General features: G+C 43.0%; 1 protein-coding gene and 1 long non-coding RNA gene across 3 annotated transcripts in view; one reads left to right on the top strand and one right to left on the bottom strand.

The window, feature by feature from the left end:
- Nucleotides 1–14,507, bottom strand: part of ANKDD1B (ankyrin repeat and death domain containing 1B) — a 71,534-nt gene that overhangs the window by 2,952 nt on the left and 54,075 nt on the right. The window contains exons 10-14 of the mRNA XM_075854878.1: nt 13,082–13,180; nt 9,488–9,586; nt 8,687–8,779; nt 7,792–7,984; nt 4,840–4,971 (exon numbers count right to left, since the gene is read on the bottom strand). Coding sequence (XP_075710993.1) covers nt 4,840–4,971; nt 7,792–7,984; nt 8,687–8,779; nt 9,488–9,586; nt 13,082–13,180 — 616 coding nt within the window. The remainder of the gene's footprint in view (nt 1–4,839; nt 4,972–7,791; nt 7,985–8,686; nt 8,780–9,487; nt 9,587–13,081; nt 13,181–14,507) is intronic.
- LOC142745747 (uncharacterized) overlaps nt 1–14,507 on the top strand; it is a 65,175-nt gene that overhangs the window by 4,644 nt on the left and 46,024 nt on the right. The window lies entirely within an intron of this gene.

The following is a 14,507-nucleotide window of genomic DNA, read 5'->3' as shown; positions in this document are numbered from 1 at the left end:
GTCAATCAGCTGTTTTGAAGGGGCCGCAGCACTTCCCCTTCATTCCGGTTACTTGTTCACACTTCATCCGTGTCGGCGATTCACAGTGTGAGCGAGTAAGTGAAATGAAGGGGAAGCAGCTGTCGTACCAGTGCTGCGGCCCCTTCAAAACAGCTGATTGGCCGGCTCACGGGAGACGGACCCCGACACATCAGCTAATGTTTAGGGACTGGACAACCCATTTAAGCCTACGATGTAGCAGGCGTAGAGGGCCCATGAGACAGGATCACAGATTGTGTGATGCGGTCTGCTGGGCCCTGTGTCTAAGCCAATCACATGGTAGGCTTAGATACATGGCCCATGTGTGATCCTGTCTGATGGGGCCCTGTATATAAGCCTACCACAAGGTAGGTTTAGATACAGGGTCCCCACAGACAGTATCACACATGGGCCCTGTATCTAAGCCTAACACGTGTTACTAATCGTTTTTTGTTTGTTTTCTTACAGGATCGGTCGTTGGACTACGTCGGATTCGAGGACTACTTCGATGACAGCTATTTTTATTATCAATAAAATGGTTAATGAGGGTTGTGTGGGTTTTTTTTTATTTCAATAAAATATTTTTTCTATATCTGTTTTTTTGAAAACTATATTACTACCGCCTTAGTAATGGCCGCCGGCTGATTGACAGCATCCATTGCTAAGGCGGGGCTTAGTGTTAGCCAGTGCAGAGGCTAACACTAACCCCCATTATTACCCCGATACCCACCGCCACCAGGGGTGCTGGGAAGAGCCGGGTACGATCCAGTACCTGACCATCTGTAGTGATGGTCGGCCACCGGGGCGGCCGCAGGCTGGTATTATTAGGCAGGGACAGGCCAGAAACAGTGGCCTTTCCCACCCTGGTGATGCTAGGCTGCTGCTTTATTGTATCTGGTTGGTTATGAAAAATGGGGGGGACCCCACGTCATTTAAAAAAATAAAAAATAATTGGAAAGAACGATGTGGGGTCCCCCCCAATTTTCATAACCAGCCAGATACAACACAGCAGCAGTAGCCTAGCATTACCAGGGTGGGAAGGGCCACTGTTTTTGGCCTTCCCCAGCCTAATAATACCAGCCTGCGGCCGCCCCGGTGCCTATCCGTCGCTACAGATGGTCGGGTACTGGTTCGTACCCGGCTCTTCCCAGTACCCCTGGTGGCGGTGGGTACCGGGGTAATAATGGGGGTTAGTGTTAGCCTCTGAACCTGCTAACATTAAGCCCCGCCTTAGTAATGGAGGTTGTCAATCAACCAGCGGCCATTACTAAGGCGGTAATAATAAAGTTAAAAAAAATACAAGCACATAGAAAAAATATTTTATCGAAATAAAAAAACAACCCCCATTAACCATTTAATTGAGAATAAAAAAACGCTGTCATTAAAGTAGTCATCGAATCCGACGTAGTCCAACAACTTAACTTCTAAAAAAATCACAAACACAAAAATAATTAGTAACACATAAAGAAGCAAAATTATTATTCTTACCTTTCCTGGGCCCAGCGCTGGAGCCACAATGTCAGCAAGCTGGGCCCTATATCTAATCCTATCATGTGTGATACTGTCTGCTGAGCCACTGTATCTAATCATATCATGTGTGATACTGTCTGCTGGGCTTTTTATCTAATCCTATCATATGTGATACTGTCTGCTGAGCCACTGTATCTAATCCTATCATGTGTGATACTGTCTGCTGAGCTGTGTATCTAACCCCATCATGTGTGAAACTGTCTGCTGGGTCTTATATCTAATCCTATCATGTATGTTACTGTCTGCTGAGCCTCTGTATCTAATCCTATCATGTGTGATACTGTCTGTTGAGCGGTGTATCTAATCCCATCATGTGTGAAACTGTCTGCTGGGCCTTATATCTAATCCTATCATGTCTGATACTGTCTGCTGGGCCTTATATCTAATCCCATCATGTGTGAAACTGTTTGCTGGGCCTTATATCTAATCCTATCATGTCTGATAATGTCTGCTGGGCCTTATATCTAATCCTATCATGTGTGATACTGTCTGCTGAGCTGTGTATCTAATCCTATCATGTGATACTGTCTGCTGAGCTGTGTATCTAATCCTATCATGTGTGATACTGTTTGCTGGGCCACTGTATCTAATCCTATCATGTGTGATACTGTCTGCTGAGCTGTGTATCTAATCCTATCATGTGTGATACTGTTTGCTGGGCCACTGTATCTAATCCTATCATGTGTGATACTGTCTGCTGAGCCAATGTATCTAATCCTATCCATAGTCTATAGGGTCGTAGTGCTATAGATATGCTATGCTGTCTCCTATACACACACACATTTTTTTTTGGGGGGGGGGGTATATGTATTCGGGCTATTTCCCCTGACATTTTAAGTCCTTAGTGACGCCCCTGGCTGCTAGTGCTGCATTGTTGGGTCACTTAGGAGACCCAGCGATGCAGCTGAAAGCTGCGGACTGTCGGCCATGAGAAGTTTGCGGGGGGGGAGCGCCAATAAGAACTTTTGCATCGGGGCCCATGAGCCTTTAGCTATGCCCCTGATTACGCCAATAGCTCATGTTGATTTTCTTGTAATTTTGTTACATCAACACTTTCCTAATATGAGGTTTCCTTAGTCTTGTTTGAACAGACTACTTTTTATGTTTTGGACATTCGTCTGCGTCATTAAAGGGTTTTTTCGTTTTTCTGTGAATAAAGCTTAAAATGGATGTCTACCTTTGTACAATTTGTATATATAATTAATCTACATTAAAAAGTTAAATATCTTTGTTTATACATTTTTATCCAGTATCTTGTACTAATCCTGAGTTACAGGGTATATTATAGTCCAGAGCTGCATTCAAAATTCTGCTGGCTTCAGAGATTAAATCTGCCAGCTTTCTTTGACTCAATATTTGCAAAGAGCACGCTCTGGCAATCTGCATTCTGGGAAGTGTAGTCTTTATGCCAGGCACTATACAGCAATCCAATGTAGGAAAAACGAACATCACAGGAGCTCAGCCAAGCTGTGTCTGTCAACAAGCTTGCTGACAATTTCCAATGATTATCAGCAGAATTGTGAATGCAGCTGGAATATACAGTAATGGCAGAAGTCATTTAGGACTAATGCAAGATAAGTTATGCAAGTTTTTTATGTAGATTATATATAAACTGCAAAATGGTGTTCAACGGTTAACATATCCTTTAGTAACTGAATAATGGAAGACATAATATACGGATGGTGATATTTATCAAAACAGATGCAATATAAAAGTGGGGTAGTTGCCCATAGCAACCAATCAGATTCCACATTTCATGTTTCAGAGGCCTATTTTCAAGATCTCAAGAATTTGCTACAATTGTGTCCAGTCTAGGCATTACCATGGTAGGACCTGTTCACATCACCATTCGCTTTCCATTCTGGGGTTCCGTCTGAGGTTTCCGTCGGGTAAATCCTGCAACGGACAGTGAAACTGAAACCACAGCTTCCGTTTCCGTCACCATTGATATCAATAGTGACGGAAACATTACTAATGGTTTCCGTTCGTCAACATTCCGGCAGGTTTCCGGTTTTCCGACGGAATCAATAGCGCAGTCGACTTCGCTATTGATTCCGTCGTTCAAACGGAAACCTCAGACGGAACCCCGGAACGGAAAGCGAACGCTGATGTGAACAGGTCCTAAGCTAGACATCGTGGACTCAAGGCTGATATATTTTTCAAAAATTGTAGCAAACCCTTAGGACAAGAAAGAGATTTGTGGTACTGCTAAATTAGATCACCAAGGATTCCCTAGACTGATATTGTAACAAACTCTTAGTCGTAAGCAGGACTAGGTCTTTCCATAACTTTTTATTATATGTTGATTAAACTGTATTTACATAAAACCAGAAAACCCCTTTAGGAAAAAATATTCTATTCTTTTTAAGTCCTAGAGACATTTAAGGATCCCATAGAACTCATTGCCGTTGCAGGCCACTAGAACTGTTGTGTAGCTAAGCAGCTGTTTATAGGGATCACTTTCTTTCAGATAATGGTGAAGGTCCTGGGGAAGGAACTTGCACCAACTTTAACACTTAGCCTCACTTCTGGATTGATTTTAACAGATTAGGGAGTAACATTAATGCATTGCATGGAAAGACTGTAGATTGGTGTGAATGGTACTCAGTAGTTTGCTCGTGGTCTAAGAGCAACCACAAGAACTGTAAATGTGTTTATCCTATTCAGATCACTTTTGCAGCAGGAGGGAGTTAGTTAACTACTCTATATCATAATGCAATTTACTAATATTTAAGCTAAAGTATTTTACCTCTGGAGGACCCGGCACATTTGTGCATTATGCAAACAGCCCAATTATTTCAATTGGAACTGTGTAATGCTTAATTTCACCTGCAGAGGCACTGCAGTAGAGTTAAATACTTGCAGGTTCACCCACAGATTACAGCTTATTGCTAGGGGTCCCAGTGTTTATCAGCTTTATGTCAAGGCACCCTTCTAACAGACAACCCCTTTAACAATATTTTATCCCTTGCCTTTACTAAATACCCCTTTGAATGCAGTAATTTTATCTGTATAAGATACAACATTTGTCGGAAAGGAGTTTATTTATGATATGAAAGGTGCCACTATTTCTTAGAGTTGACTTTTAATTGGCTTTGGTTGTTTGTGTAAACCGCCACTGTGTTTTCAGCCACGCATGACGCCCTCAAATATCACCATTTTTATAGATTCGTAAAATCAAATAACACCGCAAGGTTGTGAGGCAATTATCTGTAAATCAGCAGAAATGCAGTGAGACAGAAAATTAGGAATTGGAACTTAATAGTGAGAATAGTGTGAATATGTAATTACCAGCCATCTGCAGATGCCCCATGACCACCAGATCCTCATATAAAGATTTAATTGGATTTTGCTTTTTCAGTAAGATGCCATGAAGCCAAATGAGTAACATCCTGTGGCCGTGCTCCTTGTAGCTGAATTTATCTGTTAATTAAAAAAGGGAATTATTAATTAAATCAATTTATAAAATTCTTACAATGTTCCTCCATGTGTTCCCAACCGCAAGACTCGCCTGACCATATCATGCCCTGTGTATTATCAGTAGCCCTGTACGTTGGCATTGCCAGACTGGGAACCTTGTCACATTAGAACAGATATGGCAACCAGAAGTGCTAATCGCCAGCATCATCCAAGTGAGATGCCATTTTGGAAGGGCATTTTTTTCTATATAACTTACTCAGCAGTGTTGTTTTCTGCCTTTATATAGGATTCAACATCCTCAAACAATCTTTCGAGAATCTGATTAAAGGGGCCATCTCATCAAGACAACCCCTTTATATATGTCCTATTAGAGCAAATGGACATTGCAGTTGGGGGTCCCCAGTATGGGACCTTTTGTTTTATGAACCAAAACAGAGAGCGACTAAGTAAGACTCAGTGGACCCAGACCATCCATGCATTACTTGGTTGGCCTTCATGTAAATGTATCCGACATTTCCCCACATGTATGGCCACCCACAACTTCAAGGAGTTGGATCCACAGTGATCAACTTATCGCTGGTTCAGCTCTCTTTAGAGAAGGAATTGTAGACATGGAGAATGGCATGACTTGACTGCTGCCAAGCTGCTTTCTTATCTCTTCTGCCAGCAGGATGCCAATCCTGGTATGAAATTAGTCATTTTAGAAAGACTAATTGAAAAGACCAGTTACTCAGGTTACCCGGGCCTTGAACCCTGAGTGGGAAGACAAAGGCAAATTTTGAGGATTGGTAGTACCCAAAGAACACGTTTGTCTTTCTCTTCCTGCAAAATACATTTTATTTTTGCAAAAATAACTATAAGTAAAGAAGCTATGAGCCGATCTGTAAAACTATAAAGGTGTTGGTGCTTCCCTTGGCACTGATTGAATTTGCACCAAATTGTAATTATAAAATTATGACAAAATGAACAATTAGCAATTGTATAAACTTATGCTCCTTCCTGAAGAATTTTATAGCAAATAATTCAGGAGATTATTCAAGATCAAAATTGTTATTCTGAGGTTCTATGGAGCTTTAACTCTGCCATGTGGTAGTATCCACATTTAGCAATAGTGGTACGGCAGAAAGCAGCTTCTATGGAAAGCTACAATTGCAGTTCCACATGTAAGAGACATAAAACCATCAAAAGTTTTCTATTGTTTTTTAATGCCACAGCAGAACTGCAACAGATAATGTATGCTGAAAACCGCATGTTTTTGTACCACATTGTATAATAGCATTTTTACAAGTCTTATTTGCTAGAATGTAATATCTGGCCACTGCAGTAGTAACTCAAGCTTCTGATGCCAGTGGTGCCCCTTACTATACACCAAGCACATTACCCGACAGCAAACCCTCTCCCTTCCACAAAATACTCAAAAAAAAGGCTGATGGACCCCGTGATAAATCAATTATGAATCCGCCGCATGACAGATCCGACACAGCATAATGGCTTCTGCTATAAACGTAAGCCATAACCTTATAGTGTGAACAGAGCTTAATGACACTCAAAGTGCTAAAGCACAATTTATAAAGGTATGTGAATATCCTGAGGGCAGATGGGAGTTGTATTTGTACTTTCAACAAGAAGGCAACATGACACAATATGCTTTAGTCCGGAAAGTTAAAAACAGGATGGAAAGTGGTAACACCAGAATGATAGAAAATTGTGTAATACATTCATTTTATAAAATAATTTGCAACATTTCATTGTTTAAATCTACAAAAAAACTTTGTAAATACAGCTTGTGTCAATTTTAATTTATTTCATGTTGTTTTTCCATTTATATACATAACTTATTTAAAAATTCTGCAGGTTGCCTTGGAAACAGACAGCAGTTTATCTCTACTCTGCTGTCAGGCATGTGACCGAACAAGTTAGCACTAACAGTGTAGCATCTGAGCTCCCACAAGGCCCTGCTCTTAGGAAACAAACAGAATTTAGCTCTAGATGGGAACAGAGAGGAAAAAAATATATTACTCTAAGGCTGGGTTCACACGACCATGTTACGTCCGTAATGTACGGAACGTATTTCGGCCGGAAGACCCGGACCGAACACACTGCAGGGGGCCGGGCTCCTAGCATCATAGTGATGTACGACGCTAGGAGTCCCTGCCTCTGCGTGGAACTTCTGTCTCGTACTGTAATCATGATTACAGTACGGGACAGTTGTCCTGCAGCGAGGCAGGGACTCCTAGCGTCGTACATCACTATGATGCTAGGAGCCCGGCTCCCTGCACTGTGTTCGGTCCGGGTCTTCCGGCCGAAATACGTTCCGTACTTTACGGACGTAACATGGTCGTGTGAACCCAGCCTAAATCAGAACAAAAACAGTGCAACTGAAGATCCTTTAAGGCCCCCATGCACACCGTAAAAATCATCCGTAATTGCGGACCGCAATTACGGACACATGAACTTCTATTGTCCACGGACACCTTCCCATTTATTTATGGGAAGGTGTCCAGCTCGTAGAAGTGTACCACAAAAGATAGGACATGTCCTGTCTTGTGCTTTTTATGGGCCATGCTCCCATACTTAGTATGGGAGCACGGTCCGCAAACACGGGCACGGTTGTGTGCATGAGGCATTACACAGGCCAATTATCAGGCAAACGAGCGTTCATATGAATCTTGAGAAAGGAGCAAATAAACGCCGATCAACGAGCTGTCTCATTGATCGCACACGTTTTCACGGCCCATATCGGGCCCTAAGTCTACAAAATGACTGAGCTGTTTCAAGTGTCTATTGACTGTGACATGTTATAAGTGTTGTTCCTTTGTTTACCTGTCCACTGCTTCTCAATGGCTCTAACCTGCTGTTCTGAGAAATTCCACAAGTGAGCCAACCTTTTCCATTCATCAGGCTTCAGCTGCTGATACGCTAAATTCCAGAGAGCTGAGCGGATCTGACTGGTCTTTGATGAATGATCTTGTGTGAATGTCACAGGTTCCTCTTGGTTAACATCTTCATTAAGGCTCTAACAAAAACATTTGGGGAAATCATACAAAAATATGTCAAGGCAAAACTCGACTTTCCAAATAATTGTAAAACATTGGAAAAACCTGTAAACAGAAGTCTATTAGTTGTCCCCTTGGTTATATTGGTTTCTGGGAAAGCTGAGTGACACATGGATGTCATGGTAGTACCCACACACGTTGTCACCCACCTTTCTCAAGACTTGTAATTAATCCTCTGATACGGCATCACTGCATATCTGTTACTGGGCAAATTTTTCCTCCAAGAGTCTGGGAAAGGGTGGTGGCAACGCCTATGGGAGAATTAATGGCTACATTACTTTGCCAGGACTAAGCTGACAAAAAAGGGTATTATATTTATTGTTGATTTTTTTTTGGGGGGGTGAAATTGTTTATTAGTGCAGGGCCTAAGGGGTGCATGACTTCTATCTCTGCCGACTCTCTCTGTGTCATGCACCGCCCCCTTAAGTAGGCCCTGCACTTGGCATAACAATGTGTGTCATCTTTTCCTGGAATGTTCCTTAAAATCTGTAAAATTCCAAATACATATTACTACATTGTGTTAGTGTGTTCAGTGACTATGCCATCATTCACATGATGTCATACCTCCATGTGGCTATGTAAATTAAGAACTTGTGTTGTGTTACATGTTAAAACTTCCCCCATTCAGCGACAGATGAGCCTGGATAGGGAATATATCTTACCGTTATCCACATATATCTTTCGGCTTTGATAATCATATCCACAATGAGGGTGTGATTGCTTCTTGCTGCTGTATCAAGTGGTGTTTTTTCTTGCTGCAAACCCAGACATAATGTTTAGTAAACTTGTCAGAAGAAGGAAAAAATACAAATGAAATAATAAAAAATAAAAGTATATATATATATTTCTATGCTATCGGACAAATGTTTATGCTGTAAATCGGTTTCTAGGTGACCTTTATGGAAAATGTACCCATGGTGCCATGAGAGGCAGTGTGAATGACTGGGTGAAGCCCTCCTTACCCAGCGCTAGCAGCGCATCTTAAATGCAGAACTGGAATCTCCCCCTCCTCTTCAAAAATAGGTTCTGCAGCAGCTGGAGTGTGTTTTAAAAGGAATAACGCACCCAACTATAAATTATTAAGAATTGAAGGAGTTAACTTGGAATTCCATGACCTGATTAAATGCATCTTTTGATTTTGTATGGTCATGTAACTCCCTGGTGACTGCTAATGCATATCATTTATAGTAGCGGGTATATTATCCCATCCTATTAGGGAAAAATATATTATTCAATAAATTGATACCACCGTTATTTATTTATTTATTTATTGTTGAAAGATGAAAAAAAAAATAAAAATAAAAAATATATATATATATATATATATACACACTTTTTTTTTACATCATTGTAAAAGATGGCAGTTATTTAGGCATGGTACAGAAATATTATTTATTCCGGGGCCACTGCTATTCTTAGTCTGCCCCTGGATCTGACCAATGACACAAGGTGTGTAACTTTACCTTATCTGCAATCCTGAGGTCACAGCCAGATTTAAGAAGCTTTTCCACCAAATTAGTGTTCTTGAGTTCAGAAGCTAAATATAAAGGAGTCTGTCGCCTCTATAATGAACAAAGACAGAATTATGTCAACCTCACCTAAACTACAGGATTATTAATAGAATATCGCATTCCTGGATCACCCATGTGTGCTATTGTCAAAACAGGTATACCAATGATCACATAAGGTTTGTTACCCAATGGGGTCAACTAATATATTAACTTTTCCATTTACATTATCCAAAGGAAAAAGCATCAACACAATTTCACTATAGCTTTATTAAATCCCCAAACAGTTTTGCCAAGATATTTGAAAACATCCCACGCATAAAATAGAAAGGAGGTATACAGTATTTTCACAGAAAAAAGGAATATACCATGGTCTAATACAACATTTATACAAATCCCAATGTCAACAAATGGCAGTATTGGTAGAAAGTACAGAACTGAAAAATAATATCCCCAATCTTCAATGCATTCAAAATACCTACATAAAATATTGTGAATGGCCAGAAACAGCCTGGAGTACAAACCACCATGTGCCCCAACTTAAGTGTAAAAATGAACGCACTGCCACAGGACCCTGATGCGAACTTCGTATGAACTTTTTCAGGGTGTACTGAGGCAGTGGTTAAACTTGTTTATAAAGCCCCTTTATAGATGATAATCAACATCCGGTGTGTGGCATAACTATTTTTTACATCTATATACCTTTACTACCAGGCAAATTCATCGATGATAAAAACAGCACCAACTTTTCTTTGCAAAATGCTCCCTGACAATACTGACAATCCTTGCGATGTGCCCATGCGCTTGTGGCGGAATGGGTTTGACTCTTACATTGGCATCTTTTTAAATGCCAATGTAAGAGTCAAACCCATTCCGCCACGAGCGCATGGGCACATCGCAAGGATTGTATGTATTCACTATATTTACTTGATTATACCATGGAACAGACTATTTTGGGCCTTCAGGTGTAAACAACTTGTTTTAATTTTTTCATCATTCCAAAAGTCATAACTTTTTTATATTTTTTGTCAACATTACTGTATGAGGGCTTGTTTATTGTGGGACAAGTTGTATTTTTCAATAGTGTAAGTTAATACATTTTTTCATTGTTTTTTTTTTTTTTTTTATTCTATGCTCCATCCTGTAAACATAAGATATCCTCTTTAATGTTTGAGTCATTATGACTGAGGCATTACCATATACAGTATATATCGTTTTTTTTTTTTACGTTTTAGTTCCTGTGCACAAAAAAGCATGTTTTGTGTGGTGGAAAAAAATTCTTGTCTTGTTGCATTCCAAGAGCTATAACTTTTTAATTTTTCCAACAAAGTAGCTGTTTAAAGGCTTTTTTTTTCTTGGGACAAGTTGTAGTTTTCATTGTCACAATTTTGTGGTACAGATCATTTATTGTTAACTCAGATTTTTTTGGGAGGGGGGAAAGGAAAAGACATATCTGCCATAGTTTCTTGCGCTCTAAATAATACATTAACTTTATTTTATTGGATCAACTAGAATCTGTGGCAGATTATCATTAGGGCGGTTCGGGCGGCCGCCCGGGGCCATGGCCGGCCGAACCACACATGATCGCACGGCCGCCCTCATGCCCGGTGGGGCGTCGCTAGCACCGGAGGGGGCCCCGTTGCTAGCGGCAGCTATATTCACACATCAATGAAAAGTTACTATTGTAACTGGGGCCTATGTAATAAACTACACGGGCCCCTGTTACTATAGTAACTGACAGTACTTACCCCTCCTCTTCCTGGAGCGCATCGGAGGTTCGGACGTCACAGCGCTGTGCGCAGCGCATAACGTCACCACACTTGATGGAGTGAGGACCTGCGGCCGAAGAGGAGGTAAGTTTAATTCTAGTGTCTTGCTGAAGCTGATGGGTTGGGGTCCGACACCCGGGACCCCCCGCCAATCAGCTGTTTTGAAGGGGTTGCAGCCGCTTGTACGAGCGCTACTTCCCCTTCATTCCGGTCACTTTCTCACACTGAATCGCCGACACGGTCGTGTCAGCAATTCACAGTGTGAGCAAGTGAGGGAAATGAAGGGGAAGCAGAACTCGTACGAGCGGCTGCAACCCCTTCAAAACTGATTGGCGGGGGTCCCGGGTGTCTGACCTCAACCCATCAGCTATTGATGGCCTAAACGGAAGATAGGCCATCAATGTTTAGGGACTGGACAACCTTTAAAGCCTACCATGTGTTAGGCTTAGATACAGGGCCCCAGCTTATACTGCATAAGAATACTGTCTGCTGGACCCTGTATCTAAGCCTACCTTAGGCTTAGATACAGGGTCCAACAAACAGTATCACACATGCACATGGGCCCTCTTCACATCACCGCTGCCCTTCCGTTGAGGGGTTCTGTCTGGTTAACCCCTCAACGGAAAGGAAAATGGAAACCTTAGCTTCCGTTTGCATCACCATTGATCTCAATGGTGATGGAAACTTTGCTAAAGATTTCCGTTTGGGGGATATTCATTTGTATCTATAGGGGGCTGTGTGTAACGCTCTTTACAGGGGATGTGTGATATCTACAGGGGGCTGTGTGTGGCGCTATCTATGGGGGTGTATAATATCCACAGGGGCTGTGTGTGGCACTATGTACAGGGGGCTGTGTGTGGCACTACCTATGGGGGTGTGTAATATCTACAGGGGCTGTGTGTGGCACTATATACAGGGGACTGTGTGTGGCGCGATCTATGGGGGGTGTGAAATATCTACAGGGGGCTGTGTGTGGCACTATGTACAGGGGGCTGTGTGTGGCAATATTGTACAGGGGGCTATGTGTGGCACTATGTACAGGGGGCTGTGTGTATGTGGTGTTTTACAGTGTGTGGTATTATTACATTCAGGCGCGCAGTGTTTGGTGCTATTATATTTAGGGGTACAGTATGTGGCACCATGATAACTTTATTTTCATTTATAGGTGCGGAAATGTTGGAAAAGTGAGGAGTCGAAGACATCTGAGTGGCAAATTCTGCAGAAATCAGTCATGGCTGGGAGAAGTCGTCATGTGCTCTGGATCGGATGGAGAAGAAAAGAGGAAAAAAACTACTAGAATCTGAGACGTCGTCACATGTGAGTCACTAGATTTATAGAGAATCTGTCACCTCTCCTTACATGTTTATTATAGGAAATCCTTGTATTTCACAAAAGTCTTTCTGCAGTCCAGGACCGATAGACAATTTCCCTTGTCAGGAGGATGTGTCCCTGCACAGTATGATACTGTCAGTATGTAGGGACACAGCCCTGTGACAAGGGGAATCCGTAACACCCATTTGTTAATGCTTGCCCAAAAAGGTAGTGTTAAAAATAGTTACGGTGCGGCAGGTGCGCAAGGGGGGCCCAAGTTTGGGTAACAGCCCAGGGCCCATCGTCTACTTACTCCGCCACTGACTAGAATGTAATAGTACATCCGTTTGTGGGAAAGGGGTTAAGGGAATCCAAACTGAAATATTGCAAGAACTTCAGGTTTTGTAGAGAGTAATTAGCATTTTTTTTTTAGGAATCATCTCCTTAGTCTGGATTACATACTACTTACCACATTGATGGCATTAATGTCATATCCAGCCTCCAAGAGAACATCAACTATATCCATATGATTATTGAGTATAGCTAAATGGATGGGAGTGTTTTTATCCTGAAAGTGCAAATAAAATATAAAATAGATTAAATCAGTTTAACCGCTCTGAAAGAACACCTCTTTGAGAAAACTACCCCTGATCTAGTCGAGGATCTTCAATACCCTTTTATCTGTGGTATACTGGACCACTTCTTTTAAAGGACCACCCCTCTAAAAGACCGTTTTCACAGAAATAGCGACCGCGACATCTAAGCTGTTACAAATAGGGGGCGGCAGTGGCGTAACTACCGCTGTAACAGCCATAGCGGCTGCCAGTGGCGTATCTACCGCCGTAGCAGCAGTAGCGGCTGCTACGGGGCCCGTGGCATGAGGGGGCCCGTGTCGCCCACCGGCACGGGCCCCCACCATGGCCGGAGGCTCCGCTAGCAGCCGCTATGGCTGCTACAGCGCGACGCCACTGAACAGTACGGCAGAGCAGGGAGGTATCTCCCCGCTCTGCCATTAAACATAAGACATGTATCCCCTCTCCACAGGATAGGGGATACATGTGTGATCGCTGGCATTGATAGGGAGAACGGGGGACTGAAAGTCCCCTGAAGTTCTCCATCACAAACCTCGGACTTCCGGGGTCTGTGTCGGCAGCTCCGTAGAAATGAATGGAGCGCCGGTCCCGCTTGTGCGCATGCGTGACCAGCGCTCCTTTCATTTTTAGTGAGCTGCGCAGACGCCGGAAGTCAGAGGTTAGTCATGGAGAACTTCAGGGGACTTTCAGTCCCCCATTCTCCCTATCGCTGCCAGCGATCACACATGTATCCCCTATCCTGTGGACACACTGTAGGTCACATTTTTTTGGGAGGGGGGACACTGTATGGCGTTCCCTACAGGGGGGACGCCGCTGTATGGCGTTCCCTACAGGGGGGGCTGTATGGCGTTCCCTACAGGGGGGACGACGCTGTATGGCGTTCCCTACAGGGGGGACGACGCTGTATGGTGTTCCCTACAGGGACGACGACGCTGTATGGTGTTCCCTACAGGGACGACGACGCTATATGGCGTTCCCTACAGGGACGACGACGCTATATGGCGTTCCCTACAGGGACGGACGCTGTATGGCGTTACCTACAAGGGGGGGGGGCTGTATGGCGTTCCCTATAGGGGGGGCTGTATGGCGTTCCCTACAGGGGGGGCAGTATGGCGTTCCCTACAGACCCCCCTTGTAGGGAACGCCATACAGACTCCCTGTAGGCAACGCCATACAGTCCCCCCTGTAGATAATGCCATACAGCCCCCCCCCCCGTAGATAACGCCATAAGTCCCCCCTCTAGATAACGCCATAAAGCCCCCCTGTAGATAGCGCCATACAGCCCCCCCTGTAGGGAACGCC

The sequence above is a fragment of the Rhinoderma darwinii genome, chromosome 1 (genome assembly GCF_050947455.1).
Source record: "Rhinoderma darwinii isolate aRhiDar2 chromosome 1, aRhiDar2.hap1, whole genome shotgun sequence".
Classification (NCBI taxonomy): Eukaryota; Metazoa; Chordata; class Amphibia; order Anura; family Rhinodermatidae; genus Rhinoderma; species Rhinoderma darwinii.
The sequence above is the reverse complement of the archived record's forward strand: the minus strand, read 5'-3'. Positions and strand labels throughout refer to the sequence as shown.